Genomic DNA, 27,008 nt, shown 5'->3' with positions numbered 1-27,008 from the left:
ACTCTGAGGAAGAAACTAGACTTAGCCAAGATGGGCCGTATCCAAAGCTTCCTGGACGTAGCCAGCGATTGGTAGAAGAAACATCTCAGCGACCTAGGCAAAGAGCTGCTTCTGCTTTGACTGAAGGAAGTCGTCACCGAAACACACCCCTTCAAAACGAGCAGAGAGAACGAAACCGGCACGTTAGTGAACAAGGAAGGAGACAGGGCGAAGGAAGTCCATATATAAGCTCAGCCCTCCGAAATGAATGGAGAAGGCGAAACCAGCCGTCCAGCAATCAGGCAAGAGAGCATGGTGATGGGAGCGACCATCGAGATACAGCCCTCCAGAATGAACTGGTGAGACGAGCCCAGCTAAGAGATCAAGGCCAGGATCTTCAACCACTGGGACAAGGCAGATCTCATATACCATATGACAGTCGATCCCAACTTGCACAGCGGCCAGCAGGGGTCCTATACAGATCTGAGGCAATTGGATCTTCTACCAGCGAGCAAACTTTTGCTGCTAGGAATAGACGCTTTATCGAAGAGCAAACACGTAGCCAGGAAGGCCAGCGACAACAAGGTAGGATCCACATACCTAGCAAGTAGTTCAGTGTCATTTACACAACAGCTCCTATACAGCACATAGCTAACGAAGCAGAAGAGAGCCTGGTGCGTGAAGGTTATGGTTGGCGTCCGCCAATGCCAGCGAGACAGCCACATATTCCCATTAGAGGTGGTCAGAATGACCGCCTGGCAGGTGCTGGTGGTAGATCTGGCAATGTAAGTTGTTGTTAGGTCTGGTTCTGTGGGTAGTGCTAAGAAAGTCTCCAGGTTGATGTCGCTTTTCCGCAAAACCCCAGTGTGAGTCGTTGAGAGCTCTTGCTTTTCCGCATAATGCTTACCCAAGCAACCCCCTGCCACGTGACCCCACCCCCTGGCCTTGGTGCCTTGGTGCCTCGCAGAGAGTTCACGATAACAAGACTGACCCGTGATTTATTTCACTCTACAGAACCAAATCGGCCTTGCAATTGGGTTTCTTCCTACTAATCCTCCTCCTCCTTTTTCTAACCAACCTCTTCAATCCATTCAATACCAAGCTCCATCCAGCTCTGCAGTCCTGCAAGGTCCTCCGCAACTTGGCGCACGTAGCTACAGCGGTCTCCGCAGCAATCAAGCATCCAGACAACAACTAGACAGACAGCCACCGTCTGCCAACAACATACAATCACCCTCACAAATACACAAACTCTCTAAAACTGGCGCTCCCCGGTCTTTTTTAGAATAACGCTCATCACCACCTCCGGAGCCCATCAAGCTGACAGCCGGATGGATAGGCTCCAGGTCCGGCCAACTGAGTTCAGCTCGGTCAAGGCCAAAGCTATTGAAGATGCGCGGCAAATGCAGGCTACTGTGATTGAATTGGCTAACAAGGCTGGCAAACCTCCCCCCAAGTACGCTCTCTTGGAGCTCATTGGCAAAGGGAGTTTTGGTCGGGTGTACAAGGGGTAAGCATCCAGCCCAAAGCATATCACGTGCACCATCACTGACTCCCCCGCACAGAAAAGATATGACTTCGGCAGACATTGTGGCAGTGAAGATCATAGATATTGATGAGAGTGATACTGTTAACCCTCGGAACGCAGACTCGTATAGCGAGTTTCTTAAAGAGGTCAACGCGTTAAGGATTTTGAGTGACAACCGCGCCCGCAACATCAATCATGTTATCGAGGCTTTGCCAGTGGGGCAGTCAATGTGGATGATTACAGAGTATTGCGGTGGTGGGAGTATTGCCACACTTGTGAGTGTTCAACCTGCAGGATTATAGTTCTCAGCTCTGGATCGAATTTAACCATGATTACAGATGAAGCCTACTGCTCCCGGTGGGCTACAGGAGAAGTGGATTATACCAATACTACGAGAAGTAGCTGAAGCCATTAAGTGGGTTCACCAGGCGGGGATTATACACAGAGATATCAAATGTAAGCAGATTCGTTTCTCGGTCCTTTTAGGACTGTCCTAATGTCTTGAAGGCGCAAATGTTCTCATCACCGAGGAAGGAGGTGTACAGCTTTGCGACTTTGGCGTGGCAGGAATTATCGAGAACAAATTAGACAAGAGATCCACAGTCATCGGTACACCACATTGGATGGCTCCAGAATTATTCTCACCTACGCCCAGCTACGGGAAAGAAGTCGATATATGGGCCTTTGGATCTATGGTGTATGAGATGGCAACTGGGCTTCCGCCAAATGCCGCAAACCTCATCCCTTATGAGCGCTTAGGGTCTCATTTGAAGAATCACGTTCCAAGACTAGAGGGGGGAAACTATTCTAACGACCTGCGAAGCCTCGTAGCGTACTGTTTAGAGGAACTTCCTACTGCACGGCCGACTATCGAACAGGTACAAAAGCATCCATATATCTACAATACGAGCTCAAGATACCCTGCATCATCACTGACGCATCTTGTCAGAGCATTCAAGATGTGGGAAGACCATGGAGGAAGCAGAAAGTCACTGTTCATGCTGGGTGGTGCTCAAGGGCCGTCGGCGGAAGGTTCATCGAGTTCGCTACTTGATGATGAGTGGAACTTCAGCACAACTGCGTCCTTTGATCAGGAGGTGTCCCGAGAATCCACCGCTCAGGATGTCTACGAGGCATATGGGACCTCGGTTGAATTAGATGGGTTCTTCTCGGAAGAAACTTCTCGTCCCCAAAAACCGCAAGCCCAAAAACAATCGAGGCGAAGACCTCCTCCGGAAGCCCTAGCGCGTATTCCAGCGCCCCTCGAAAAGATATTCGATCCGAATACCCTTTCAAATTATGAAGATAATAGTCGAAACCATTACGGCCGACAAATGCAGCAGCCGGCCTCAGATTTACCCCTTCGAGACGATTCTGCTCAGACCTCTATCAGAGACACGATGATTGATCTAGGCGGACACGATTCGGATACTGGTCTGTCTAGCTTCCCTGACATGGAAACAATTAGGGCTGGCCGACGTACTCAAGAAGAGAGTGACGACGAATATGCCTCTACTTTACATGACTTTAGCCGACCGGCCCTCAGCGATCCCGCGGATGTCAACCCTAACCGTCGTACACAAGACTGGAAATTTCCCACTATGGTACCACCTGCTTCTGCAGATCCTGAAGTGTCACGATTTCCAATGGTCTACGATGTGCCATATCCCAGTGTGACCCCCGGCTCTGGTGATCGTCCTGCTTTAGTTCACCATCCAACAGAGCCCCTTGGTGCATTTGGCGGTGGACTTATGGGCCAGTCACAACCTACCCTGGACCGGCTGTCTATGAGAGAGTCATTGATTGACCTAGACATGAGCATGCCGGATGTAATACCTGATATCTTTCCCAGCGACGGTCGGCCATCCACAGCTTCCTCGGATGTTGAGTCTGAGACGAGTGACGTGACTACATCAACTAATCCATTTGCGCTCGAAAGGCATGTTTCCTTGATCCAGCCACATTCTGCTCTCCATGCAGATCAAGTCGATTCTTCTATCTACATCACCGAAGAATCCATTATGCCAACGCATCTGCAGTCCGCGAATCCAGTGAATGATTTGGCAGAAATTTCGGCCTTTTCAGCTTCAGATGCAGAAGGTCAAAACGGATATAATAATGGGGATATGCAATCTTCAACATATGGAGCAACAGTCTTCTCCGATTCCGAATCCGGGCCCATGCCACCTCAACTACGCCCCCCCAAAACACCTCCACGACGTTCGAGTGATCAACCTTACGCATTTGCTCACTTTCCAGAGTTACCTAATCCTCCATCTGAACGAGCACTATCTGGTTTGGCCTCCAATGAAGAGATGAAGGATGAGTTTAATAGGATGCTTGGTGCGATGACAGCACAGTTGGAGGCATTTCGTGATGTATATGCTTCATCACAAATTACCAACACTCGTCGAGAGAAGAAGGACGGGGACAAGAAATTCTAATCATCAGCAGCCTGAGAATAACGGAAGACAGAGCTGGTAATAAACATCATTGACTGAGGAAGGGGCCCGAGGCCGGAGTGATGATCTTCTTCAGGAACTTGTTTGGAATACTGCATAAAGTACAGGACGGGGGGATACTTCAATTTACATTTGACGCGCAATGCTGGCCCTCCAATTGGAGGAATGGTCATTACGACTAGGCGCAACTTCGAGCCGATAGCTTTAGGGCTACAGGCTGCGGATTTTCTTTCTTTCTACCCTTTTTCCCCCCCCATTTCAATTGTTTGAGTAATTACGATGATACCAAAAGGGCTGGCATTATAACAAAAAGCATAGCGATGGAGTTCCAGTTTGAGGGACAATACCATTAGGGATGGCTGGTTACAGTGCTAGATAGCATAAAAATGATACCAGCTTTAGACAATATAAAGACTAGGGCATGTGAATGTGAACGTTCTTCAAAGGCGCTCATCTCGTTATAGACACATGAGCATGGAGAGCTCGACTAATATTCTCAATATTATTATAAAATGTGACGTAGTGGGGTTGGCATTTATTAGTACCAGAACGTGTTTCTTGTTTCTACTTCTATCGGATCCGATTATAGAGCTTTGGATACCGAGAAAATCTTTCCACTGTCTAGATCCGACACCTTCCTAGACATTATAAATAAGGTGCACCACGTCGAAAGGAAGCAGTTCCAGAGCGCAAGAAATTTAATTTTGGAAACTAGCTAGATCTCCCATCAGCAAAGCCTGGTACTTTTCCACCACTTCCCTTATCCTGACCAGGCAGCCAGCGGCTAGCATCCTGACCTTCTCATCTTCCTGGCTCCCTCCAGCTCCCACTCGTCCAAAAATACCTTCTACCCACTCTTGCGTCTCTAACATCTGTCTGCCATGCTCTTCAACTAGTCTCCTCTTATCCTCATTGATGTCGAAAATGGTTAGGAATGCGAAAAGCATGGCTTCGATGACGGTAATATCCCCAATACTTTGTGTTCTGAGACTGAGTAGCAAGTCCCAGAATTCAGATGTCATTTGGGGCAGGCTGAGAGTGGAAGGTCCACTGGCGTGAAGGAGCAGGGACAGTGTCTTGACGAAGAGAGCAAGGAGGTATGGTTGGAAGACGACATTCGACCGGCCGGAGCCGTAGGCCCTAAGGTGTATGAAGAATCGACCTGTAAGTGGAAAGAAAAAGCCATCAGCCACAATCTTGGCCAGCGAATTCGCAATTGGCTTTTTCCGTTTCTTCTCGACGGCCATGCGAGAGGAAAATGTTCTGACTTTGAGGATCGAAGGGCCGGTGAGTTTATCAGCCAGGTCTGCAGCCATGGGGGCTATCATGGTATTGGAAAGTTCGGTTGATAGTCGGTCCACCGCTGTGTCCTCTGAAGTTGCGTCTCCATAGATTCTATGCAAGTGTTCGGGAAGAGCCTTGGATGGAAATGAGGACGACGGAAGGGAGCCTTTCGAAGTAGCTTTTGCATCCCCGCTGCCAAAACCACCTAATTCTCGAGCGCCTAATCCAAGAGTGGTGAGGACAGTGGCACGCTGTGAGATGGAATAGTCCCCATCGAAAAAGGTCTTGGAGAACCATTTACCCATTGTTAGAGGTTGGGCAATGAGAATAGCGATCATCCCTTGTAATCGCATATCTTGAAAGTCTTCCATGTCGTATTTATCTTGCAAGCCCACCAGGAGTGTCGCAAGTTCTTCCGCATGTGAGCTGACCTCTGTACCGAAGTTGGCTTTCCGTCGAATGAGTGATGCTGCTGATTGTAGAGCCAGCTTTTGCTTATCATAGTTCTCAGTATCCCTGAGATAATTAATTAAGTCTCGTATATAAACTGGAGCTGTTGGTTTATTGCGCGTGATTAAGGTAGGGTCTTCGTCCGAATCCTCTTCGTCCGAATCCGGCTTCGCATAAGGAACCAGACCATCATTGTCTGATTCATGGCCTTGGTCCTCACCATCATCATCATCGTCTACCTCTTCGATGGCAATGATTTTTGAACCCTCTTGGACGACCTGAGGTTTTTCTGATTTCTGGGAAGCGCGAGCGGGCGGTTTCTTAGCAACCTTGGCCACTGTCCGGGACATGAGAGGTTCAAGAGATCCAAGAGTATCCGAGACAGTCACTAAGCTCTTGTACCATTTAGCTTCTGAAGAATCCATTTCGTCCACTTTGAAGACCATCTTTTTGTCTCCTTTATCAACCAGGTCAGACAAAGCCTCGCCCACCACCATTCCCAGAAAGCGAGCACGAGGCGATGGTGCAGCCAACCTGTTAGATATCGCGCTCAGATAAGTCCCCGACCTCATCGTCATAGCAAGGTGCAGGGGCGCCTTTCGGTGAACGTATCCAGCAGATAGGAGTAGAACCTGGGCATGGGCTGGAACATAACTTTAGCATTGAGATAGGAACATATAAAATAGGAAGATCATACCTTCTTGTTGCATAGCAGGAGTATGTCTAATATATAGCTGATCCCCAAATTGCTGTAGACTTTTATCAAAAACAGCCTCGATGTCGCTTTTATCTGCAGCAAGGGCTACGATAGATGCGCGTCGAATTGCAATACCGTCACCGACACCAGCGCCAGAGGAAGCAGTCAACCATGATATGACTTGAGCCTTGCGTGACTCTTCATTTGCCAATACCAAGTTGATCAACCTGGCAGCAGCAGAAACAATGTCCGCATCCTGCTTGTACCAATTGGAATTATCTTCCGAAATAACTAATACCGATAAATATTCTCTTGAGATGAGTTTGAGAATCCCCTGAATAAAATTGCGCTGCTCAGAATGTGACAGGCCGCCAAGGAGCTTTTCGAACCTTGCCGAATGATCTTGGGGCTTCAGGATGAGGATGCCGATAATTTCCTTGATAATATTCTCTGCATCCTGTCAGTACCTGTCATGAGGCCTCGAACTGGAAAGCTTACCAGTATACCCCAGACGCAGAGACTTGCTGAGCAACTCGACACAGCGTTTCCACTCCTGTTCGGATTCTAACGGTATAGTTCTGGCTAAATGGGTGATATTTTGGGCGAACCATCTGCTGTACAGAGTGCCATCTGAAACCCAGTATTTCTGTTGAACATCCTTGCTAAGTTCGTTGATAATATCCTCCGCTTCGGCTGAAACTCCCAAGATCTTTCCGCCTGCTGTTACGCTGAGAAATTCGTTCCAAATAGTTTTTTGTTTCGATGGAGCATCTAATAGACCCCAGATGCTCTTCGAAATCCTCTCAATTGTATCAGCCCCTTCGAGCAATGTAGATATCAATTGCAAAAGTCTTGTTAAGACATCCTGGATATTGAAGCCTCCTCCTATGGTCTTCTTTGGCTCCCGAGACTGCTGGATAGCTTGCTTCAAATTTAACAGAATAGCATTCAGACCCGTCACACTTCGTAGGCAAGATAAAAGTAGTTCCAAATCCGAATTTCTCTTCGAAAGCCCTTGCTTTCGTGCCTTCGCGGCACTGTGTGATTCTTGGAGAATATCCCAGTAATTCGGGATGATTTCTGCTACAAGAACATGTACTATCTGAGCTGACAGAGGGCTTGGAGAGGAGATATTGAAGTCAGAGTCATCTTTTTTGAAATAACGTAAAGTGGAAATGAGCGCCTCATAATCCGGCTTGTTCCGCAATATCTCAAGAGCTTCTTCTGGTGTTTCAGCCTGCGAGGTGGGTTTTGGAATAGCCTCAGGCCGCTTTCCAACTTCGACTAGCTCTTCCTCCAGCGTCTGACCTGGGGTCTTGTATGAGGTTCTCACAGGTGTGAGCAAGCCCTCCATAGCCGCTGCAGCTCAAGTTGGGAGACATTTGGACTCCAAAAGGAATTGGTGGCGGAAGTTTGATGAAGCGGCCGGTCGGCTAACGCGCTTATGATAGCGCTTAAAGTAATCTATGCAGGGCGATAAGAACCGCCCGCACCTTCAGCGACGAACGGAACTCGTCCTTCAGCATCCCCAAAACTGTCTATTAGAATGTCACAACCAGTCATGGTGGCTTCTACACTGCAGGCACCGACTGTGCCAGATTCGCGATGGTACAAGATTTCCCTTCCGAGTCTCCTTCTGGGAGAAGCTAAAAGCTAATGATCTCTTTAGGATCTACCTGGATAATGTCCGTCAAAAGAAAGGACCCTTTACAGATGAGGAGAGTTTTGATGCAAGCGGGGAGGCTGTTTCTGCTATGGAGAAAATGAAACTTCTGTTGGTAAACTCAACGCTCAGAATGTCACTCTTCTCTAACACTACTGCAGAGTCATGTTGGTTTCCTGGAGCATGTTGGCATAGTCATGGTTGCTGACAAGCAAACAGCGGTGCTGGTGGTCTAGGCTGTGAAATCTTGAAGGACCTGGCGCTCTCTGGTTTTAAGGATATACACGTCATAGACATGGGTAGATTATTAAAATCGTTCCCGAATGTCCATTTACTGAAGCTTTTACAGACACTATCGATGTCTCCAACCTCAACCGACAGTTCTTATTCCGACAGAGCGATGTTGGCAAATCGAAAGCTGAAGTAGCAGCAAGATTTGTGGAAAAGAGGGTAAAGGGTGTTTCAATTACACCACACAACTGCAAGATTCAGGACAAGGACGACGAGTTCTATATGCAGTTCAACATCGTTATCTGCGGCTTGGACAGTATTGAGGCTAGGAGATGGATCAACTCAACGTTGGTTGACCTAGTAGATAATGAAAATCCGGAAAGCCTCAAACCCCTTATTGATGGAGGCACTGAAGGTATAGTATCCTACCCTGACCTGTATGGCCAAGACTGAACAGAGATACCAGGATTCAAGGGCCAATCCAGGGTCATATTCCCCACCATGACCTCTTGCATTGAATGTCAACTTGACATGCATGCCCCGAGAGCCGCAGTCCCACTTTGTACGCTAGCAACCATCCCACGCCAACCAGAACACTGTATCGAATGGGCGCATATCATGGCGTGGGAGCAGGAGAAGCCTTTCCCAAAATTAGACAATGATGACCCGGAACACATCACCTGGCTCTATAAGAAGGCGCTGGCGAGAGCTCAGGAATTCAACATTAGTGGTGTTACGTATTCATTAACACAAGGAGTAGTCAAGAACATCATTCCGGCTATTGCCTCAACAAACGCGATTATCGCTGCAAGCTGCTGTAACGAAGCCTTCAAGATTGCGACGTCGACAAATCCATCGCTCGGGTTTGAGGAGAATTACATGATGTACAGCGGTAATGATAGCATTTACACCTACACATTCAAGCACGAGAAGAAGGATGACTGTCCAGTCTGTGGAAATATCGCGCGGAATATGGAAATCGATCCGAACTTTACACTTGAAGAGTTCATTGAATCGTTAGCCGCGAGACCAGAAGCGCAGTTGAAGAAGCCATCCATTCGCTCAGAGCAAAAGACGATCTACATGCAGAGCCCCGAGAGTTTGGAGTTGAAGACCCGACCCAATTTGGTCAAGAAGATGGGAGAGCTGGTTGAAGATGGCGAAGAGATAGGAGTTTCTGACCCATCATTGGGCAGCGTCAACTTCAAATACCGACTCCGATTCTCAAAGCCATTTAAGTCTCACTGAATGGGGCTGGAGCTTCTAAAGAGCCTTGACAAGCAATTACTTCGGCGAGATTAGCGGGACACCAAGGGAACAGGATGATTAGCACAGTTTTGCATGGTTTGGACGAGCATGAGAACGGAGTTACACAAGACGATATCTATCATGTGGAGGTTACTTTTTTATCTACACCCTAGGCCTTGATTCCTCAAGGTGCCCATGAACGCCAGATCCCAAACTCCTGCAATGCATGTGTTACAGCCATCTCTATCTTGTCATATCTGCTAAGTTCTTCTTCAGCCCCTCGCACTTGACCTTCAAAACCTTTACGGCTTCCAGGAACATCTCGTCGCTGTCCCACTGTCCCAAACTTTCGACCGAGAAGATGAAGTGATCTCGTACTCTTCCCAGCTTGACCTTGCCATTGAACTCCTCATGTCGTAAGACCTCCCTGCTAACTGTGTCCTTCATGGGATCTCTCACAACAGCCTTCTTTTCCCCTTCGTGTCCCTCGTACCCACTTCCTATTTGCGCCGCTTCCTCTTTGGTGACAGTCTCGAGACCAATGACACCCCGGGGGAAACATCTTGCAAACTTCTCAGCATCCTTACCCAGTATAGGTTTTGTGATCGTGATAGTTGGTAGTAGACGATACGAGGCCGTTGCAACAGGAGAGTATTTCGCATGATCGCTCCCCACGCCCTTGATAGCGTGCATGTCCACATCAATACACTGACCGGGCCTCAGCTTCGCAATTAGGATATCAGGATTCGTAGGCATAATAGCATCATCATCGCTGAAGTACTTCAACTGTCTACCAAACGGTTTGAACTGGATGTCCTTGGCGTAGACATAAGCGTTGTGATATAGTTTGTGAGGATCTTTTTCCCCCGGGGCGGCGTTTTCGTTCCGGGTGCATTCAATCTTAAGGGATAGTGCAATAGTGTTGTAGTCGTAGGCTTTGGAAAATTGCTCTTCCGCAGGAGCGTCTTCTTCAGGTTTCTTGAACCATTTTAAGAATGAGAGGAGCCCTTCCTTCCCGCCCTTCAAAGGCACGAGACCCAGACGCGCCGCAAGGACTTCATCCTGGATCACAGAGGTATTGTTGTTCACAAAGACGTATTCGATGGCGAGGGTAGGGATCTCGGCCAGCAGAATGCGCCGGAATGCATTGGCAACGGAGGCATCTATGCCGATGAGGGAGAAGGACGCATCGAAGGGTTTATTGTGGTGAAACTGGACTTGGAAGGATTCCTGGAACTTGTTCTTATCCCACGCATGGTCTTCTCCAGGGTAGTGGTGAGGAAAGTCGGTGGAGGAGACATTGGTGACGGTTTCGGCGTTGACACCGACGATCTGGGCGGGAATCAGACAAGCAGAAGAGAGCAGCGGAGGGGATTGCGTACCTTTCGCGCTTCCTGCTCAGCCGGCGACGGGTTCTTCAATCGTAGCGGGTGCGCGGCCATGTTTGCGCATGAGAGAGGCTCTTCAAGAAGCCTCTGGTCGCAATGTGATGCTATGGCGGGGCGTCAAAGAATTATATATTTTTATACAGGCAAGTATTTTTTTTGGCGGGTTGCCGACCCTTGTCGGTCGCCGCACGGTACGCTGGCCAATGAGAGACAAGCAGAAAGCTATTATATCTCGAGCCGAAAGGTCGTGAACCTCATCATTGACGAACCCAAGACGAAAGGAGGCAACTCTTTGGACGCCAACCCCGTTTTTCTGCTCCTCAATTCATCCGAGAAGCTTGAGATCTGGTCACCACCATCCGGCTTCTTGGTGTCTTCGATCTCAATGGCTGCATCCCTCACCCGGCTGGCCGGCCGCAGTGCCAAACGCCTCTGCTTGCGACCCGCGCTCCCGCTATCACCACGAGCTCCTATACGTGCCTTCTCAGCTGCCCCCTCTCTGAGGTCTCCTGAGCCATACCAAGGGACGAGGCTGATTCCGACCAACGAGCACTTCGCCCACCCCACCGACCCCTACGACACGCAACACATCAATGTGGTTCCCGAAGAATCAACATCCGACGAGTCTGCTGTCGAGAACAGAAAGATCCGGCATTACACTGTCAACTTTGGTCCCCAGCACCCTGCCGCTCACGGTGTGTTGCGATTGATTCTCGAGCTTAATGGAGAGGAGATCGTGCGATCGGATCCTCATGTGGGACTGCTGCATCGCGGCACAGAAAAGTTGATCGAATACAAGACCTACATCCAAGCCTTACCTTACTTCGACCGATTGGACTATGTCTCTATGATGACCAACGAGCAGTGCTTCTCTCTGGCAGTGGAGAAGCTTCTGAACATCGAGATTCCGGAGCGTGCAAAGTGGATCCGAACAATGTTTGGAGAGATTACCCGAATTCTGAACCATTTGATGTCTGTCCTGTCTCACGCAATGGATGTTGGTGCACTTACGCCTTTCTTGTGGGGCTTCGAGGAGCGTGAGAAGCTTATGGTAAATATTTTAAGTTCTGGAATGCTATAAACAGGGAGGCTAAAATCAGCGCAGGAATTCTATGAAAGAGTGTCCGGAGCCCGTCTCCACGCTGCCTATGTCCGACCTGGTGGTGTCCATCAGGATCTCCCTGTCGGCCTTCTGGATGATATCTATCAATGGGCTACCCAGTTTGCAGACCGTATCGATGAGACCGAAGAACTGCTGACCGACAACCGTATTTGGATTGGACGCACGAAGGGAGTTGGAGTTGTCTCTGCTGCAGATGCCCTCAACCTTTCCTTCACTGGTGTTATGCTTCGCGGTTCTGGTGTTCCATGGGATGTTCGAAAGAGCCAGCCTTATGATGCTTATGGCGAAGTTGAATTTGATGTCCCTGTTGGCGTCAATGGCGATTGCTACGACAGATACCTTTGCCGAATGGAAGAATTCCGACAATCGCTCCGGATTATCCACCAATGTCTGAACAAGATGCCTCCTGGACCAGTCCGCGTCGAGGACTACAAGATCTCCCCACCCCCACGAGCCGCCATGAAGGAGAACATGGAAGCCTTGATTCACCACTTTTTGCTGTTTACCAAGGGCTACACCGTGCCCCCTGGAGAAACTTATTCTGCTATCGAGGCACCGAAGGGAGAGATGGGCGTTTTCGTCGTCAGCGATGGAAGTGAGAGACCATACCGATGCAAGATCCGAGCACCAGGTTTTGCTCATCTCGGAGGATTCGACCAGATTTCGAGAGGACACTTGTTGGCAGATGCGGTCGCCATCATTGGTACTATGGATTTGGGTAAGTCGTTTGCTTCGCTGGTTGTTCTTTCTGATGACTAACACATTTGTAGTTTTCGGTGAAGTAGATCGGTAAAAGGAGAAATAGATGTCGTGGTAAATTGTACATGGTGATACCGCTGGCATAATTCCTATGTTTGTACAATCATCATTGCGTTAGCAATGCCAGCACACATTAAATTGATATCCGAAGTGATTATTTTTCCTTTACTCACGAGAAGTGCCCGTTATGCTGAGTCGCGCCTGGCCATGTCACTGCTGACTACCATAGGCTGCTGCTGCTCTGTATCTTCTCCATAGTCATGTTCTGATGACCACTGATCAGGAGATCCTGTTGTTGGCACTGACATGGCCCTTGATGCTTTTGGCGACGTCTGAAGCGGCGGGGTATGTTGGGGAGGTGCCGAGGTCGAATAGGGGTACCACTTCATTCCAGCGCCCGCCTGGCCGATCACCAGTTGCTCCTCGAGGCCATATCCACCTACGACCATTGCGTACGACTGATTGGGATCCGTCATCTGAACACTACTTTGTTCAATGTAGTATCCAACATACTCATACGCAGCCACGAGTGCCGGGTCCCCCCGGTCTTGATGTGGATGGCCCTGTCCTGTTTCTCTAACCGTGTTGGCACTTGCTGTACCTCCCTCCTCGACATCACGTGGCCCAGAAGTCTGGCCACCACTGATGGCTTTACCCTTCCCCTTTCCAGGTCTTGGTCTTGTTCGTCTTGATCTTTCCTCCCTTTCGAAGACAGTCTCGCAGAAACATTCCCCTCTCAAATGACGGCCCCGATGCTCCTCTTCCTCCTTCAACACCTTCAGATTCCAAACTACCCTTGAACACGGATGGCAGTACTCATCTGTGAAAATGGGTCTCTCTGCCGGGTATTCGCAGATCGGGAACGAAGGGTTTGACAGAGAGACTGGGCACTTTCTGAGATATGGGATAGAGCAATGGCCACAGTTGTAGCCGAAAAATTCCTTGACACACATGGCTGCTGTTCCCGTGACCTCGTTTCAATTCAGAGTTGTTGAGACGATGTGAAAACCTTTGGTTGAGAGTTGTTGAGACAACGTGAATCTTTGGCTCTTTGTTGATAAGTGTGAGAGTGAAGAGACTGTAATGGAGACTTGGCTGGTCCGGGCGCAGAACGATCGATAGGATGAGGGCGAGTGCTAAGAGGAGATCGGTCAATATGCTAATATCGGATCTCTTTGTGAATCAGTTAGCAAGCTTCGGAAGCGCGACGAATATGCTGATTATTCGAGTCAATATTGACGAAGTTGTGATATCGGAGTGCAAAGAGGCTGTTGATGAGTGAAAGATCTTGAGAAGTCTTCGGATCTGAATATTGACTGGGTAAAGAGGGCAAACTCCGATTTGCTGACCTTCCTACTGTCTGTATTGATTTGTCTTTTGTTGATCGTTTGGGCAGACAGAAAGAAGTTCCAGGCAAACTGTTCTTGCTGCTAGAGATCCTGCAAGAGAGCGTACCGAGAATAATATTACGCGTTATTTCGATGGCAAAGAACACGAATGAATAAAATTCAGAATTATCCACAGAGGGAATAATGATAAACGTGTGTTGGGTATTTGGAATGATACTTGGAAGTTGTGAAGGAAACGTATCTGACGGGTCAGAACGAAATAATGTTTGTCTGAATTTTGTTCACAACGCCTTGCTTGTCTTTGAAGAATGCGCCAGCGCTCCTAAACTTACCGTCTTATTGACATGTATCCATGTGTATGGGCATGGAGAGAATACGACGGAAGAGGAACAGAAGAGAAGTAGAGGTGGGAGTTGTGGTGATAAAGGGGAGAATATATAAGGTGGAAGCAATAAGGCAAATAGGGGGAGTGAATCACTATCCCCGGTTTGCTCTAGCGCCAAGTTTTTCTGTGAATCATCTGTAGACGTGGAAGGTTTATATTGATTGTTGGTAAGAAGTTGAGTCTGATTTTGAATATTGGGCAACTTGGGGGGTTGAACTGTGTTTGCCACGCGCGCCGGACGAGTGGAGGAAAGACAATTCCTTGATTGACTGATATTTCTTTCAGTGTTCCATCTCAATCGACTTAAAGAGACTTGAGTATCGAAGTCTTCTTGGTTTGCAGGATGGAAAGTTTCATTGTGATATCTATTGATCAGTTTCAAGAATCGATTCATAATCTGGAGTTATTAGTACTTGTCAAGACAAGAAGGATAACCTGGGCTTTGCTGCAGTCATAGCATAGGCCAGCTGTATATGTATCTGACACCACTGATACCTCTTTTTTAGTACCAGAAGTCAATTGGGAGTAGCTATCAAAGGGTCGCTGTGAATTATTTGCAAGATATAGTTCTTCATCACCTACAACAACCTCTATATTTCTTGGCTCGTCACGTTTCATCATCTCTACTTTCTTCACCTAGCAGTTGACAGCATGTATCGTCACTACACCTTTCTACACGCCTGCGGTCATACAGGAATAGGGCCAATGATCCGTACCCATGCAACCCCAGCAGAGACATACCATCTTCCACCATCAAATGCCAATCTCGGCAGCATCCAACTTCCTCTCTCCTCTCGCTGTCCATTCTGCGCCGATAGACAAGCCTACCTGAATACAGAGCCAGGTTCAGGCGTCCTAACAGTTTTGGTCTCGACAACCAGCAATCCATTTCCACACGAATGGAGGATCCTACGTGTCTGCAGAGCTGACGAAGTAACTTCCAGCGACTGGGATATGGTTCATGGGCCAGGAGGTTTGTTTCGGCAGATGGCGTGGATTCCAAGGCCTTGTGGGCGAGTGCAGGTTATTGGGGGTGAGCAGAGGATTCAGATGCAGGATAGAAGGGGGTCGGGAGTGAGGATGGAGGTGAGCTGTACTTGGAGACAGCCTTTGAAAGAGCGAGTCAGGAGTAGATTGCCTGGGATGTTCTCGGAGTTGAATGCTGCTTTGCTAGCTGGTAATGACGATAGGAACTGATGTCGACATGATATATGGCTTAAAGTGTTGGATAATGTGCATCATGACATTCTTACATGCGTTCGATCGGCTCAAGGCCAGGACTTGGTGCTTAGGAAACAGATAGCATACATCCTCTCTGCTTACTTTGATCAACGACACAGAACAGCACCATGGGGCATATTGTCTCGGCAGCTCTCCTTATTCTAGATGCGTCAAATCCAGGATAAATGATATAATTTTCTCCAAAACCACTGGGCATCCTCAGCTACACAAAGAGGGTCCATTTGTTCAATGATTAGTCTGTATTTTGCCACCTTGGCCTTGGGCAAGAGATCAGAACTCCTTACTCAGACTTATGAGTTTATATCTGCGTCAAGCGGCTTGACTTGATGTCGCATTACCTATTTCTGGGTGCTTTGCAACTGTAGACCAGAGAGAGGGAAGGGGCCGAACGGGATCTGGGTGAGAAAAAGCTGTACTTTTTCTTCTTTAACAGAGGTTTCTTCTGCTCATGATTCTAAAGCGTCCCTGATGAAATTGCGGATCAAAGTTATTCAAGATTTTTGTGCATTATATAAGGAAAATGTACATGTTGAAGTTCAACTTAGGATTGGCTTTTGGCTTTGGTACAAGGGAATCGAATTCTATCCGAGCCGGAAAGACCCGAAACTGTATGACTAGACTACATATTCACAAAAGCTCTACTCCTCGGAGGCTGCTGCACCAGTGATAATCTCGACCAGCTCGCCAGTAATGACGGCTTGACGTGTTCGGTTGAACAAGATTTGGTACTTGTTGATCATATCACCAGCGTTCTTGGAGGCATTCTGCATATAGTTAGCATGGTGGACAAACAGAGAAGATAGTGCGCAATAGGAGAAGGTATAAAGGGGTAACATACGTCCATGGCATTGCGACGAGCGGATTGTTCACAAGCGTGACCTTCGGCAAGAGCCCAGTAAAGGGAGTTGGCCAGAGCGTATTCACGGAGGTTGGAAAGGACCTCCTCATCAAACTCGAAAGCGGAGAAGTTGGCTTGATAAAACATATTAGTTGAGAACCCGCAAATGTTCATTTTGATCTACTCACGGGAGTTTACAATTGCCTCCTCAGAGAAGGCCTCGATGGGTGTGGCCTCGTAACTTTGGGCGTTGATGAACTTGTTGTAAATGATCTGAATATCGGCGTAGTCGGTAGGCAGAAGGACGATCTGGTCAGCGATAGCTTGAGCATCTGCGAATGTTGGGATGTCCTTTCCGACACCAGCAAAGCTCAACACAATGTTCTTGCCGCTCGATCGGGCCAGTTGCGCCTTGCACTTCTCACCCAACACAACGATATCAGCATCTGGCTTCTCGGCAAGCATTCTGCGGACGGCCTTGGACAATCCGGAGTGAATACCACCGCAAAGGCCCTTGTCGGAGCTGGCAACAACAATCAGGGTTTTCTTGTTCTCGCCCTCGACAGGCTTCGTCTCAGCGTGTTCGAACACAGCATTCGAGGTTTGTCCGTATGATCGAGACTCGGTCATTGCACGTTGGGCACGGGTGAGCTTGGTTGAGGCAACAATCTTCATGGTGTTGGTGATCTTCTCGATGTTGCGAATGGACTTCAGTCTGTCCTCAATCTCACGGAGGGTCGCGAAGGTTGCGGCATTTTGGACAGGCGCCCTGTTCACACAAATTGATTAGTCTCCGTATCTCCAATTGATGAATCTCCCCATCTGCCAGCGTGAACTGCGAAGCAGCTCCTAGTCCATCCTCCGCATCCGATCGACAGGAGTCTCTCTCTTACCGGGCAGCGGCGGCAGCACCGGCTCTCAAAGCTGGGCGGGCAGCTCTTGACAGCATCTTGTGGGACAAAGGGAGACGGTGGTGGTCCTTTCGTATCGGGGTTCAATTGACCACGAATGCGTTCGAGATCAATCTAATGGGTTGAAGATGCTTTTCGGGTCTCGGCTGCTTCATTACCTTAGGGAATCAAATTCGAGCTCTGAGGCGGCTTAGTCATCGCCCCCGACCCGCAGCCAATCAGCAGAAGAGCCTGGCCGGCCTCAGAATACTAAGGACCTACGAGTACAATAGCGAAGGAAATTCCCCCAAGTCGATTCTCTTCTCTGTATGTTTGCCAGACGCCACTCCTTCCACCCGCACTTTGTCTCCAGACGACTTCGCTTGGTCCGCCCACGAAGGATCCCCAGTCCGACCTTTCTACGCGCTCAGAGGCATGTTCTGACTATCTGCCCTCCATAATTCGCGTTAATACTACTACGTATTGACAACTCCTCAGCTCTGCCCCCAGGGCCACTCAGCACAAGCCATTTCCTTCACCTCAGCGCCTCTCCCCTTTTCCTTTCATAATGTCTTCCGATTCAGACGATATGCCTTTAGCCAAGGCAAACAGACGTGGTGAGCATCTCCCCTTCTCTTTCTCTACTCCTGGCAGAGTTCTTGCGTCGCGGCTCTGCTCGTCAAGGCGCTCTCACCCTCACTCCCGCATTCACTCTCACACTCCACAGCACCATCCCCAACTCCATCCGACTTGCCTTTCTTGGCCGTTCTCTTTCAGCCTTCGCCATTTGAAGACTTGGGCTAACTTACCACAAGTCTCTGCAGCCCACATCTCGAAAGACGACGACAAAGCTATGGACAAGGCTGAGGCAAAGACAGATTATGCTCCTGAGGGAGTCTCGGTCCGGAACGGCCCAGTCCTGGATGACAAGATGGACGTTGACGAACCAGCCACGAATGGCAATGCAAAGCGCAAAGCAAGGACTAGCACTGCAAAGGCCGTCAATTACAATGTCGATGGAAGTGAGGGCGAAAGTGACGAGGACGCAGCGCCATTGGTATGTCAGCTTACCACCCTCCAACATCTCCTCCCGATCCGATTTGAAGTTACTTTTAACATCAATTTCAACACCATGCTGACGAGCAGCCTAGGCCAAGCGTCAAAAGACGGCAAAGAAGCCCGCGGAATCCGAGTCCGATGATGATCAGCCGTTGGCCCGCAAGAAGGCCAGCAAGCTTCCACCGAAAAACGACGTGGCTACAGTCGGTATAGATACTTCTGATGACGAACCTCTTAACACGAAGCTTGCCAAGCAAAAGGCCTCAATTGAAAAGAAGGCTGAGAAGGAAGCTAAGGCTATACGTGCAAAGGAAAGCAAGGCGAAAAAGCCCACCCCGAAGAAAGCAGTCAAGAAAGAGGAATCCGACAGTGAAGGTGACGTTAAGCCGAAGAAGCGGAAACCGAATGGTACTGCATCTACAAAGAAGACGAATGGCGTGAAGAAGGAGGAGTCCGACTCAGATGTACCACTCGCGAAGAAAGCCGCTGTGAAGAAGACCAACGGCAGAGCTAAATCCGAAGACTCCTCTTCCACCAAAAAGGGGAAGGGTAAAAAAGATGAGAGTGAGGAAGCGGAGGAGGTCTATCGTTGGTGGGATGCTCCCAAGAAGGAGGACGACAGCATCAAATGGGAGACCCTGCAGCATAATGGTGTCGTTTTCCCACCACCGTATGAACCTCTTCCTGAGAATGTCAAGTTGCTGTATGACGGGATTCCACTCACCCTCTCTGTCGAGGCCGAAGAAATCGCAGGATTCTTTGGCGCTATGCTAAATTCCACTCACAACGTCGAAAATCCAACATTCCAAAAGAACTTCTTCGAAGACTTTACCGAGGAGGTCAGAAAGACTGGTGGAGCTAAAGACAAGGATGGTAACCTGGTCGAAATTAAAGAGTTTTCCAAGCTGGACTTCAAGCCAATCTTCCAATACTACGATGCAAAGAACCAGGAGAAGAAAGCCCGCTCAGCAGCGGAAAAGAAGGCAGACAAAGCTGCCAAGGATGCGATCGAAGCACCCTACACCACATGTATCTGGGATGGTCGTAAGGAGCAAGTTGGTAATTTCCGTGTCGAACCCCCCGGATTATTCCGTGGTCGTGGCGAGCATCCAAAGACCGGCAAGGTCAAGCGACGGGTTACTCCAGAGATGATCACCATAAATATCGGTAAAGAAGCAGTTGTACCTGCTCCTCCAGAGGGACACAAGTGGAAAGCCGTTCAGCATGACAACAAAGCTACTTGGCTTGCCATGTGGCAAGAGAATATCAACGGAGCCTACAAGTATGTCATGCTCGCTGCGAAGAGTAGTATCAAGGGCCAAAGCGATTACAAGAAGTTCGAAAAGGCCAGAGAGCTCAAGAAGCACATCGACCGCATTCGCAAGGATTACGAGAAGGATCTTCATGCTGAACTCATGGCTGATCGCCAACGTGCCACGGCAGTTTATCTTATTGATAAGTTTGCCCTGCGTGCTGGTAACGAGAAGGATACTGAAAACGAGGCCGAGACAGTTGGCTGTTGCTCCTTGAAGTACGAGCATGTCACGCTCAAGCCTCCGAATACAGTCATCTTCGACTTCCTCGGAAAGGATAGTATCCGATTTTATGATGAGGTCGTCGTTGCCCCCCAAGTCTTCAAGAACTTGAAACTCTTCAAGAAACCTCCGAAAACGAATGGCGATGATATCTTCGACCGTCTCACTGTACGTGCGAATCCGACCCTTTCAAATCAAATTGCTAACGTATCTAGACCACACAACTTAACAAACATCTGACGAACTACATGCCTGGCCTGAGTGCTAAAGTTTTCCGTACCTACAACGCCTCGTACACCATGTCGACACTGCTTCAGGGACTCAAGAACAACAACGCCAGCATTCAAGAGAAAGTTAAGCTTTACAATGACTGCAATCGGCAGGTGGCCATTCTTTGTAACCATAAGCGTACCGTCGGGGCTAGTCATGAAGCACAGATGGAGAAGATAGGCGACAGAGTATATTGATCCGAAGCTTACTTATTTAACATGTACTAACCCGATTACAGATCAAGGGTCTCAAGTATCAGAAATGGCGCACCAAGCAAATGATCTTGGATATTGACCCAAAGCAGAAAAAGAAGCTGGGGGCTGAGTATTTCGAGCTGGATGAAGATCTCGATGAAGCTTGGATTCTCGAGCACCAGGCGTTCCTAGTCCAGGAACAGCGGACCAAAATTGAAAAGAAGTTCCAGAAGGATAATGAGAAGCTCGTTGCTGATGGTCAAAAGGAGATGAAAGCAAAGGAGCTCGCCGAGAGACTAGAGGCTGCCGATGAACTCGAGAAGAAATTCAAGAGAGAGAACAAGACGAAGAAAGTCGTGGCGGAGGGTAAAAGCCCGACAGTTGAGAAATACGAAGCAGCCATCAAGAAGCTAGATGAGCGGATTACGACCATGATGCTCCAAGCCGAAGACCGAGAGGGCAACAAGGAGGTTGCGCTCGGTACTAGTAAGATTGTGAGTAATTCATCTCAGCTTTGAGATCATTGCGCTAATCGTCTTCAGAACTACATCGATCCTCGACTTACGGTTGTCTTCGCAAAGAAGTTCAATGTTCCGATCGAAAAGTTCTTCTCAAAGACGCTCCGAGAGAAATTTACCTGGGCGATCGAATCCATCGAAGATGATGACGACTGGGAGTTTTAAGTCGCTGGATTTGTTTATAGGTCGTTTTATTCAACATACACGCAGTGAGTGAGCTTTTAATCTGCACCTAGGGATACATACGGGCACGGCGTCAGCATAGGTTTGCTCGGCTAGGCAATCATTGATACCCCACAAAAAGGGGGAGTATCCAGTAGAGGATGGAAAACTCGGAGGACCGACGGGATAGGACCTCCTAGGTACAGGACATCAGGGCGGGCAACTTCTTGGATTTAGATTGTTGCTGCTTTATCCTCACCGCAGTCTCAAACCATTCCATCATTCCATCAAGCAACACCTCATTCATGCCTTTGCACTCTACATATGCATGGCATAGATAGATGTACAGAAAAAGAACATTTAGAGCACTCCACAGCATAGTAAATAAGTCATAACGCTATGGTCAAAGAAACTCTTACCTGAAACGTCGTATCCTGCTTAAGTGTAATCCATCCACGTGATCTCAACTAGGTTCAAGGTTTACCTACCTACCGTACCTTTAAGGTACATTAGCTAAGGTAAGGTACCTTACCTACAAACTAAATGCCTTGCAAAATGATCAATCGGACAACTCGTATCTAGCACAATTCAGGTACAATGAAGATTCCCTCAACGTCTCTTTCGACCCGGCAACTTGGAGGTTATGTCTGTAGTGGTTGCACACGTCAATTACGGCGTCAGAGAAGAAGTTATGCCACCTCCACCGTCAACCCGGATCTCTACGACGTAGTCTGTGTAGGAGGGGGGCCAGCAGGACTCAGTCTCCTAGCTGCTTTACGTATGTAATTCAATTGTCCTCCCCGCAGCACCAGGCCTTCAAATAACCAAGATGCCGTCACAGGTTCGCAACCGGCCACAGCCAATCTCAAAATCGCGCTTGTCGAAAGCCAGCGCCTGGACGCAACGCGCAACTTCCAGCTCCCTCCGACGCAGTTCTCCAACCGCTGCAGCTCATTGACCCCGTCTTCGGTACGATTCCTAGAGCAGGTCGGCGCCTGGCAGCACGTGGACCAGAAGAGAGTGCAAAGCTATGAGGAAATGCAGGTCTGGGATGGGGTTACGGGGGCGAGGATCGAGTTTGACTGGCCCGCGGAGAAGCGCGGACAGACGATTGCGTACATGAATGAGAATCTTAACCTGACGTCTGGTCTCCTGAAGAGGATTGACGAGCTGGGTGGGGTGGAGGTGCTGGATGGACAGAAGGTGGAGGATATTGCGCTCGGCTCCGAGACGGAGGATTTTGATCTGAGCAGCTGGCCGGTCGTGAGCTTGAGCGGGGGCCGGAAACTGGCTGCGCGGTTGCTGGTCGGTGCTGATGGAGCCAATAGTCCTGTGAGGGCATTTGCGGGTATCGGGAGCAGAGGTTGGGATTATGAGCGCCATGGTGTTGTCGCGACGCTCCAAATGGAGGGGCCAGGATGGGGGGGAGAGTCCAAGATTGCGTATCAGAGATTCTTGCCAACGGGCCCGGTGGCTATGCTTCCACTTCCGGGGGACTACTCGACGCTGGTTTGGTCAACTACTCCCGCCCTCGCGGCGCACCTGAAGACTTTGAGCCCCAAGGATTTCATTGCTATGGTGAACGCTGCATTCCGGCTCTCGCCGGTGGATCTTGCATATATGCATACGCAGAGTGATGGCCAGGCCGATGAGCTGGCTTGGAGATCACAACACACGAATTTCGACCAGCACCGGATTCCTCAGCAAGTGATCGGGGTCCAGGAAGGCAGTATTGCCTCGTTCCCGCTCAAGTTGCGACATGCTGATACATATATTGGGGAGCGTGTCGCCCTCGTCGGTGACGCTGCCCATACCATCCACCCACTTGCGGGCCAGGGCTTGAATCAAGGACAGGGTGACGTGGAGAGTTTGGCGAACACTATCCAATATGCTGTCACTCATGGCCAGGACATCGGGGTGCGAATGTCGCTGGAACCATACAACGCGGAGAGATACGCTGCGAATAACATGCTGCTGGGCGTGGTGGACAAGTTGCACAAGCTGTACGCTGTTGAGAGTGGACCGATTGTACCATTAAGGAGTATTGGACTGAGAGCTGTGAACGCCTTGGGACCGGTAAAACAATTCTTCATGGACCAAGCCGCGGGGACTGGTGTCAAGATACTTTGAGTCGAGATTTCCTCAAAAGTTGGAATTAATCAAGTGTATAAATAGTAGGGACGGCTGTACAATTCTAGTAGCCTAGACATCAAAAATCTGTAAGAACCGGAACGCCATGCTTGTAATGCCATCGCAAAAGACTGCTTCCTCCGCATAATGACCACATCATCGCATCGAATCATAACTATCTGAACGCCTCGAGTCTCAGATCACCTCCCCTTTCTCCCAAACGCCAATCCCCAGGCCCATGAAACAACATGTCCTCTCTCCTCATCCACATCAGACCGTATTGTCATGGTAATAAAAGTCAATATCTCTCGGTCTTCTCCTATTATTGGCCACGAAGTTGGCATCTCCCTCCGGACGCTCGTTCTTGGTGTTCCCCGTCAACATACTCTGCAAGCTCATGCAGACACTCTCAACATTCTGCACGGGCGACCAGCCCTGCTGCCCCAGAAGATCCAGACAGATGATGCCGTTGGAGTAGATGTGCGGGTGCATAGGGATGGGCCGGTCCGGGGAGGACACGAAGGTTACTTCGGGTGGTTCTGGTGGGGGGGTTGTTCATTAGAATTGGTACCTTGAGGAGTGATGGGAGAGTAGAACAAACATACCAATGGGATACGAAGGGCTGAATTTGAATTTTAGTCGGTAGGTCTGGTTCATATATAGAGGGTTGGAGTCCAGGACTTGGATGTCGAGTAGCCATTCTTGAAAGCCTTCTGCAGACACGAGGGTGATTCCAGGAGGGAGGTTGCCGTGGATCTAAATGGACATGGACTAGTCAGCGATTGTGTGTAATAGAAGAAGGGGAGGTGGTCGGGAAGGTACCTTGGATAGTTCCTTTGAGAGGCGCTTTGTCGCAAATCCTGTGGCCATCTTGCGGAGGAGGGAGCAGTTGGGGAAGTCCTTATGTTGGGGAGAAGAATCAGAAGAATCGCTTTGTACTCGATGGGTTCGAGGAGGGTTATCGATAAAAGGCGGGCAGATGGGCGCTGGGCGCCAGGCGCCAAGGCATCAACATTGTCTGTGCAGTTGAATCACGCATCTCCGCTGTAAGGTACCTTACGTTAGGTACCTGTGTATAGTTAAGGTACCTAGGAGTTCAGGCATCAAGGAGATGGAGGATGGAAGGAACTCTGTTATTCTCTCCTTGATTCTCGGGGATTTTATGACCTTCTTGTCCCCTTCCGCTCGCCTCCCGGCCAAATAGGGGAAGTGACACGTGATGATCGGCACGCCCCTGAAGTGCTCAGCCACAGAGTCAGCCATAGCCCGTCTCAGCCACAGGAGAGACGATCCTCAGCCCTCTCCACTCTCCTCTCCCCTCTCTCCTCGCTCTTCTCTCCACGGCGCTCTTCTTTGCTTCACCAGCATCGAAAACCGCCGCCGCAAACATTTTGCGATCTGTTGTCTTCAATCTTATATTCTTTTTCTCCTCCCATCTTCCTTCATCTTTGCAACGCTTTTGCTTTCATTTTCTGGCGCGACATCTCTCGCTCCACCCATATCCACCGCTGCGAACTTAGCCCCACTAGTAACCTTAACATTATACCCTCGGTGATCGAGAACCCAATCCACCTCATATCCAGTTCGGAGGCAGAAAAGACCACGCGCCTTGAAACACGAGCCAGACAAGATCTTACCTATCAATTCAGTTTCAGCGACACAGCTGGCAGTCAAGATGAGCAGCTGTAAGCCTTTCTCCCCGCTTTCTTTGCGACGCCAGGCTGTGTGGTTCCCCACCACTCGATAACAGCAGAGCACCAAAGACCTAAGCAGCACCCAACCATTCCTCTTCCGCACAAATATACTTGACACTATGAAAGGATGCTGACCATTAACTCTGTTCATCCAGTCTCTAATATGCTCAATAAGCTTCACGGCCAACCAGAGAGCTATGATAAGAAGTACGCGTCCCGTACCGGTAGCCAAGAATGTCCTGACTGTCCCGCAGAGCGAAATATCGATTCGGTCGAACCCTTGGTGCCGGTACATATGGAATTGTCAGAGAGGCAGATTGCGCCAGCGGCAAGGTCGCTGTGAAAATCATTCTCAAGAAGAATGTCAAGGGCAATGAGCAGATGGTGTATGATGAGCTCGAGATGCTGCAGCGCATGAAGCATCCGCATATCGTCAAGTTCGTCGATTGGTTCGAATCTAGAGTAAGATACCTGTGTTCACTAGGAGGTGGTATGGGCTGATAACGTGCCCCAGGATAAATATTACATTGTCACACAGCTAGCCACAGGAGGAGAGTTGTTCGATCGTATCTGTGAGCAGGGCAGATTCACAGAGAAGGATGCATCGCAGACTATTCGGCAAGTTCTTGAAGCTGTCGACTACCTTCACGACAACAATGTCGTTCATCGAGGTCAGTAATGATTGGTCCGCTGGACTGACACAACCCTAATGCGAGCGTAGACCTCAAGCCCGAAAACTTGCTCTATCTCACGAGAGATCCCCATTCTGATCTCGTACTTGCCGACTTCGGTATTGCGAAAATGCTGGACTCGAAGGACGAAGTCCTTACGACAATGGCTGGATCATTTGGTTATGCCGCCCCAGAAGTCATGCTGAAGAAGGGGCACGGCAAGCCGGTAGATATGTGGTCCCTCGGTGTCATTACCTACACTCTCCTTTGCGGATACTCTCCCTTCCGAAGCGAGAATCTCCAAGACCTCATCGAGGAATGCTGTAACGGGAGCGTCGTCTTCCACGAGCGGTATTGGAAGGATGTCAGCAGTGATGCGAAGGACTTCATTGGACATCTATTACAGGCGAACGCAGAAGATCGATCAACCAGCAAGGTAAGTGGAAATGCTCCTCCCTCATGGCTCGGAACTGACGTTTCCGCAGCAAGCTCTAGCCCACCCCTGGCTCAGCGGCGAGAATGCAAGCGACCACAACTTGCTGCCAGAAATCAGAGCATACATGGCGAAGGCGCGCCTACGCCGTGGAATTGAAATCGTCAAACTTGCCAACCGAATCGAAGCACTCAAGATGCAAGAGGACGAGCATGATGATACGGAAGATCAGGCGGATGTTCCTGCTGATGCAAAGGCAGCAGCTGGGAGCGCGTTACCCGATGCAGATCATGAAGGAGCAGAGGCCAAAACAGCGGGAGGTTCTCATTCCGGGGGTAAAAAGAGTCTAAGCAACATTGCAAAGGGTGCCATCTTCAGGGAGGTGGTGATGGCCAAGGTTCGGGAGGCCAAGGAGCAAGAGCACGCGTTGCAGGTTGAAAAGGAAGCTCAGGACAGGGCTCAAAAAACGAAGAGCTTTCAGGATGGCGTTTAGGACACATAGAATGATGTGTGGATTTTCTTAGATTCGTGGTGGAATGGGATACCCACCCGTATGGGCCGCGTCTGGTTTAGTTTCTTCTGCGTTGATGAGTGTTATAATGGAAAAAAAGAAAAAAAGAAGCTCACGAGGTCCAACAATAGAACGAAAGTGTGGTGTTCAAAAAGTCTTCAGGAGGTGATCCCTAACAGAAAAGCTCATCGATATTCTATTCAGGATATGAATCTGAGTACCTAGCTATAGAAGTTCCTTAAGCGCATAGGAGAAGTGAAATCCCCCCCCCGCGCGGGTCTATGCCCGCGGGTCTATAATTTATCATCTCCCCCC

At 49.2% G+C, this 27,008-nt stretch overlaps 12 protein-coding genes across 12 annotated transcripts; 7 read left to right on the top strand and 5 right to left on the bottom strand.

The window, feature by feature from the left end:
* Positions 1–985: 985 nt before the first annotated feature.
* On the top strand, positions 986–4,173 carry M430DRAFT_116982 (hypothetical protein). The gene is made up of 4 exons (XM_024861654.1): positions 986–1,489; positions 1,545–1,782; positions 1,846–1,963; positions 2,015–4,173. The coding sequence occupies exons 1-4, from the start codon at positions 1,311–1,313 to the stop codon at positions 3,949–3,951; spliced, it is 2,472 nt and encodes an 823-aa protein (XP_024723174.1). The 5' UTR covers positions 986–1,310; the 3' UTR covers positions 3,952–4,173.
* A 395-nt stretch (positions 4,174–4,568) lies between these two features.
* M430DRAFT_40326 (hypothetical protein) lies at positions 4,569–7,771 on the bottom strand. The gene is made up of 3 exons (XM_024867387.1): positions 6,899–7,771; positions 6,401–6,850; positions 4,569–6,346 (listed from the first exon to the last, which is right to left on the bottom strand). The coding sequence occupies exons 1-3, from the start codon at positions 7,752–7,754 to the stop codon at positions 4,668–4,670; spliced, it is 2,985 nt and encodes a 994-aa protein (XP_024723173.1). The 5' UTR covers positions 7,755–7,771; the 3' UTR covers positions 4,569–4,667.
* A 152-nt stretch (positions 7,772–7,923) lies between these two features.
* On the top strand, positions 7,924–9,559 carry M430DRAFT_33702 (hypothetical protein). Its single transcript, XM_024866419.1, has 6 exons — positions 7,924–8,008; positions 8,070–8,174; positions 8,225–8,230; positions 8,283–8,362; positions 8,413–8,709; positions 8,761–9,559. The coding sequence occupies exons 1-6, from the start codon at positions 7,947–7,949 to the stop codon at positions 9,540–9,542; spliced, it is 1,332 nt and encodes a 443-aa protein (XP_024723172.1). The 5' UTR covers positions 7,924–7,946; the 3' UTR covers positions 9,543–9,559.
* On the bottom strand, positions 9,485–11,047 carry M430DRAFT_135718 (hypothetical protein). Its single transcript, XM_024862420.1, has 2 exons — positions 10,925–11,047; positions 9,485–10,874 (listed from the first exon to the last, which is right to left on the bottom strand). The coding sequence occupies exons 1-2, from the start codon at positions 10,982–10,984 to the stop codon at positions 9,786–9,788; spliced, it is 1,149 nt and encodes a 382-aa protein (XP_024723171.1). The 5' UTR covers positions 10,985–11,047; the 3' UTR covers positions 9,485–9,785.
* Positions 11,048–11,315: 268 nt separating this feature from the next.
* M430DRAFT_135713 (hypothetical protein) lies at positions 11,316–12,846 on the top strand (the record flags this gene model as incomplete). The annotated part of the gene is made up of 3 exons (XM_024862419.1): positions 11,316–11,981; positions 12,036–12,771; positions 12,824–12,846. The coding sequence occupies 3 exons, from the start codon at positions 11,316–11,318 to the stop codon at positions 12,844–12,846; spliced, it is 1,425 nt and encodes a 474-aa protein (XP_024723170.1).
* A 151-nt stretch (positions 12,847–12,997) lies between these two features.
* On the bottom strand, positions 12,998–13,765 carry M430DRAFT_17047 (hypothetical protein; the record flags this gene model as incomplete). Its single annotated transcript, XM_024863592.1, has 1 exon — positions 12,998–13,765. The coding sequence occupies one exon, from the start codon at positions 13,763–13,765 to the stop codon at positions 12,998–13,000; it is 768 nt and encodes a 255-aa protein (XP_024723169.1).
* A 1,432-nt stretch (positions 13,766–15,197) lies between these two features.
* M430DRAFT_17046 (hypothetical protein) lies at positions 15,198–15,743 on the top strand (the record flags this gene model as incomplete). The annotated part of the gene is made up of 1 exon (XM_024863591.1): positions 15,198–15,743. The coding sequence occupies one exon, from the start codon at positions 15,198–15,200 to the stop codon at positions 15,741–15,743; it is 546 nt and encodes a 181-aa protein (XP_024723168.1).
* A 683-nt stretch (positions 15,744–16,426) lies between these two features.
* On the bottom strand, positions 16,427–17,650 carry M430DRAFT_64784 (hypothetical protein; the record flags this gene model as incomplete). Its single annotated transcript, XM_024869130.1, has 4 exons — positions 17,520–17,650; positions 16,815–17,395; positions 16,627–16,760; positions 16,427–16,552 (listed from the first exon to the last, which is right to left on the bottom strand). Exons 1-4 carry the CDS (start codon positions 17,573–17,575, stop codon positions 16,427–16,429), a joined length of 897 nt encoding a protein of 298 aa, XP_024723167.1. The 5' UTR covers positions 17,576–17,650.
* A 434-nt stretch (positions 17,651–18,084) lies between these two features.
* M430DRAFT_17044 (hypothetical protein) lies at positions 18,085–21,257 on the top strand (the record flags this gene model as incomplete). The annotated part of the gene is made up of 6 exons (XM_024863590.1): positions 18,085–18,133; positions 18,332–18,573; positions 18,668–20,278; positions 20,326–20,568; positions 20,619–21,068; positions 21,117–21,257. The coding sequence occupies 6 exons, from the start codon at positions 18,085–18,087 to the stop codon at positions 21,255–21,257; spliced, it is 2,736 nt and encodes a 911-aa protein (XP_024723166.1).
* A 525-nt stretch (positions 21,258–21,782) lies between these two features.
* Positions 21,783–23,720, top strand: M430DRAFT_135706 (hypothetical protein). Its single transcript, XM_024862418.1, has 2 exons — positions 21,783–22,032; positions 22,096–23,720. Exons 1-2 carry the CDS (start codon positions 21,852–21,854, stop codon positions 23,382–23,384), a joined length of 1,470 nt encoding a protein of 489 aa, XP_024723165.1. The 5' UTR covers positions 21,783–21,851; the 3' UTR covers positions 23,385–23,720.
* M430DRAFT_56943 (hypothetical protein) lies at positions 23,432–24,348 on the bottom strand. Its single transcript, XM_024868646.1, has 3 exons — positions 24,207–24,348; positions 23,990–24,140; positions 23,432–23,923 (listed from the first exon to the last, which is right to left on the bottom strand). The coding sequence occupies exons 1-3, from the start codon at positions 24,252–24,254 to the stop codon at positions 23,655–23,657; spliced, it is 468 nt and encodes a 155-aa protein (XP_024723164.1). The 5' UTR covers positions 24,255–24,348; the 3' UTR covers positions 23,432–23,654.
* A 377-nt stretch (positions 24,349–24,725) lies between these two features.
* M430DRAFT_40318 (hypothetical protein) lies at positions 24,726–26,940 on the top strand. Its single transcript, XM_024867386.1, has 6 exons — positions 24,726–25,069; positions 25,234–25,285; positions 25,333–25,540; positions 25,593–25,749; positions 25,800–26,185; positions 26,235–26,940. The coding sequence occupies exons 1-6, from the start codon at positions 25,060–25,062 to the stop codon at positions 26,673–26,675; spliced, it is 1,254 nt and encodes a 417-aa protein (XP_024723163.1). The 5' UTR covers positions 24,726–25,059; the 3' UTR covers positions 26,676–26,940.
* The last annotated feature ends 68 nt before the right edge of the window (positions 26,941–27,008 follow it).

The sequence above is a fragment of the Amorphotheca resinae genome (genome assembly GCF_003019875.1).
Source record: "Amorphotheca resinae ATCC 22711 unplaced genomic scaffold M430scaffold_3, whole genome shotgun sequence".
In the NCBI taxonomy this organism is placed as follows: Eukaryota; Fungi; Ascomycota; class Leotiomycetes; order Helotiales; family Amorphothecaceae; genus Amorphotheca; species Amorphotheca resinae.
Note: the sequence above shows the minus strand (reverse complement) of the source record. Positions and strands in the feature narration are given on the sequence as shown.

What these genes read in the sequence shown, in the direction of transcription:
- M430DRAFT_116982 (XM_024861654.1), top strand. Translation starts at nt 1,311, where the DNA reads ATGGATAGGCTCCAGGTCCGGCCAACTGAGTTCAGCTCGGTCAAGGCC. An exon ending in GTGGGAGTATTGCCACACTT is followed by an intron (nt 1,783 to 1,845) that starts GTGAGTGTTCAA and finishes CCATGATTACAG; the next exon opens with ATGAAGCCTACTGCTCCCGG. An exon ending in TATACACAGAGATATCAAAT is followed by an intron (nt 1,964 to 2,014) that starts GTAAGCAGATTC and finishes AATGTCTTGAAG; the next exon opens with GCGCAAATGTTCTCATCACC.
- M430DRAFT_40326 (XM_024867387.1), bottom strand. Translation starts at nt 7,754, where the DNA reads ATGGAGGGCTTGCTCACACCTGTGAGAACCTCATACAAGACCCCAGGT. An exon ending in TCTGCGTCTGGGGTATACTG is followed by an intron (nt 6,851 to 6,898) that starts GTAAGCTTTCCA and finishes GACAGGATGCAG; the next exon opens with AGAATATTATCAAGGAAATT. An exon ending in TCCTGCTATGCAACAAGAAG is followed by an intron (nt 6,347 to 6,400) that starts GTATGATCTTCC and finishes GTTATGTTCCAG; the next exon opens with CCCATGCCCAGGTTCTACTC.
- M430DRAFT_33702 (XM_024866419.1), top strand. Translation starts at nt 7,947, where the DNA reads ATGTCACAACCAGTCATGGTGGCTTCTACACTGCAGGCACCGACTGTG. An exon ending in ACTGTGCCAGATTCGCGATG is followed by an intron (nt 8,009 to 8,069) that starts GTACAAGATTTC and finishes TGATCTCTTTAG; the next exon opens with GATCTACCTGGATAATGTCC. An exon ending in TATACACGTCATAGACATGG is followed by an intron (nt 8,363 to 8,412) that starts GTAGATTATTAA and finishes AAGCTTTTACAG; the next exon opens with ACACTATCGATGTCTCCAAC.
- M430DRAFT_135718 (XM_024862420.1), bottom strand. Translation starts at nt 10,984, where the DNA reads ATGGCCGCGCACCCGCTACGATTGAAGAACCCGTCGCCGGCTGAGCAG. An exon ending in CTGAGCAGGAAGCGCGAAAG is followed by an intron (nt 10,875 to 10,924) that starts GTACGCAATCCC and finishes ATTCCCGCCCAG; the next exon opens with ATCGTCGGTGTCAACGCCGA.
- M430DRAFT_135706 (XM_024862418.1), top strand. Translation starts at nt 21,852, where the DNA reads ATGAAGATTCCCTCAACGTCTCTTTCGACCCGGCAACTTGGAGGTTAT. An exon ending in CAGTCTCCTAGCTGCTTTAC is followed by an intron (nt 22,033 to 22,095) that starts GTATGTAATTCA and finishes ATGCCGTCACAG; the next exon opens with GTTCGCAACCGGCCACAGCC.
- M430DRAFT_56943 (XM_024868646.1), bottom strand. Translation starts at nt 24,254, where the DNA reads ATGGCCACAGGATTTGCGACAAAGCGCCTCTCAAAGGAACTATCCAAG. An exon ending in TCTCAAAGGAACTATCCAAG is followed by an intron (nt 24,141 to 24,206) that starts GTACCTTCCCGA and finishes ATGTCCATTTAG; the next exon opens with ATCCACGGCAACCTCCCTCC. An exon ending in CAGCCCTTCGTATCCCATTG is followed by an intron (nt 23,924 to 23,989) that starts GTATGTTTGTTC and finishes CCCCCCCACCAG; the next exon opens with AACCACCCGAAGTAACCTTC.
- M430DRAFT_40318 (XM_024867386.1), top strand. An exon ending in TCGATTGGTTCGAATCTAGA is followed by an intron (nt 25,541 to 25,592) that starts GTAAGATACCTG and finishes AACGTGCCCCAG; the next exon opens with GATAAATATTACATTGTCAC. An exon ending in CAACAATGTCGTTCATCGAG is followed by an intron (nt 25,750 to 25,799) that starts GTCAGTAATGAT and finishes ATGCGAGCGTAG; the next exon opens with ACCTCAAGCCCGAAAACTTG.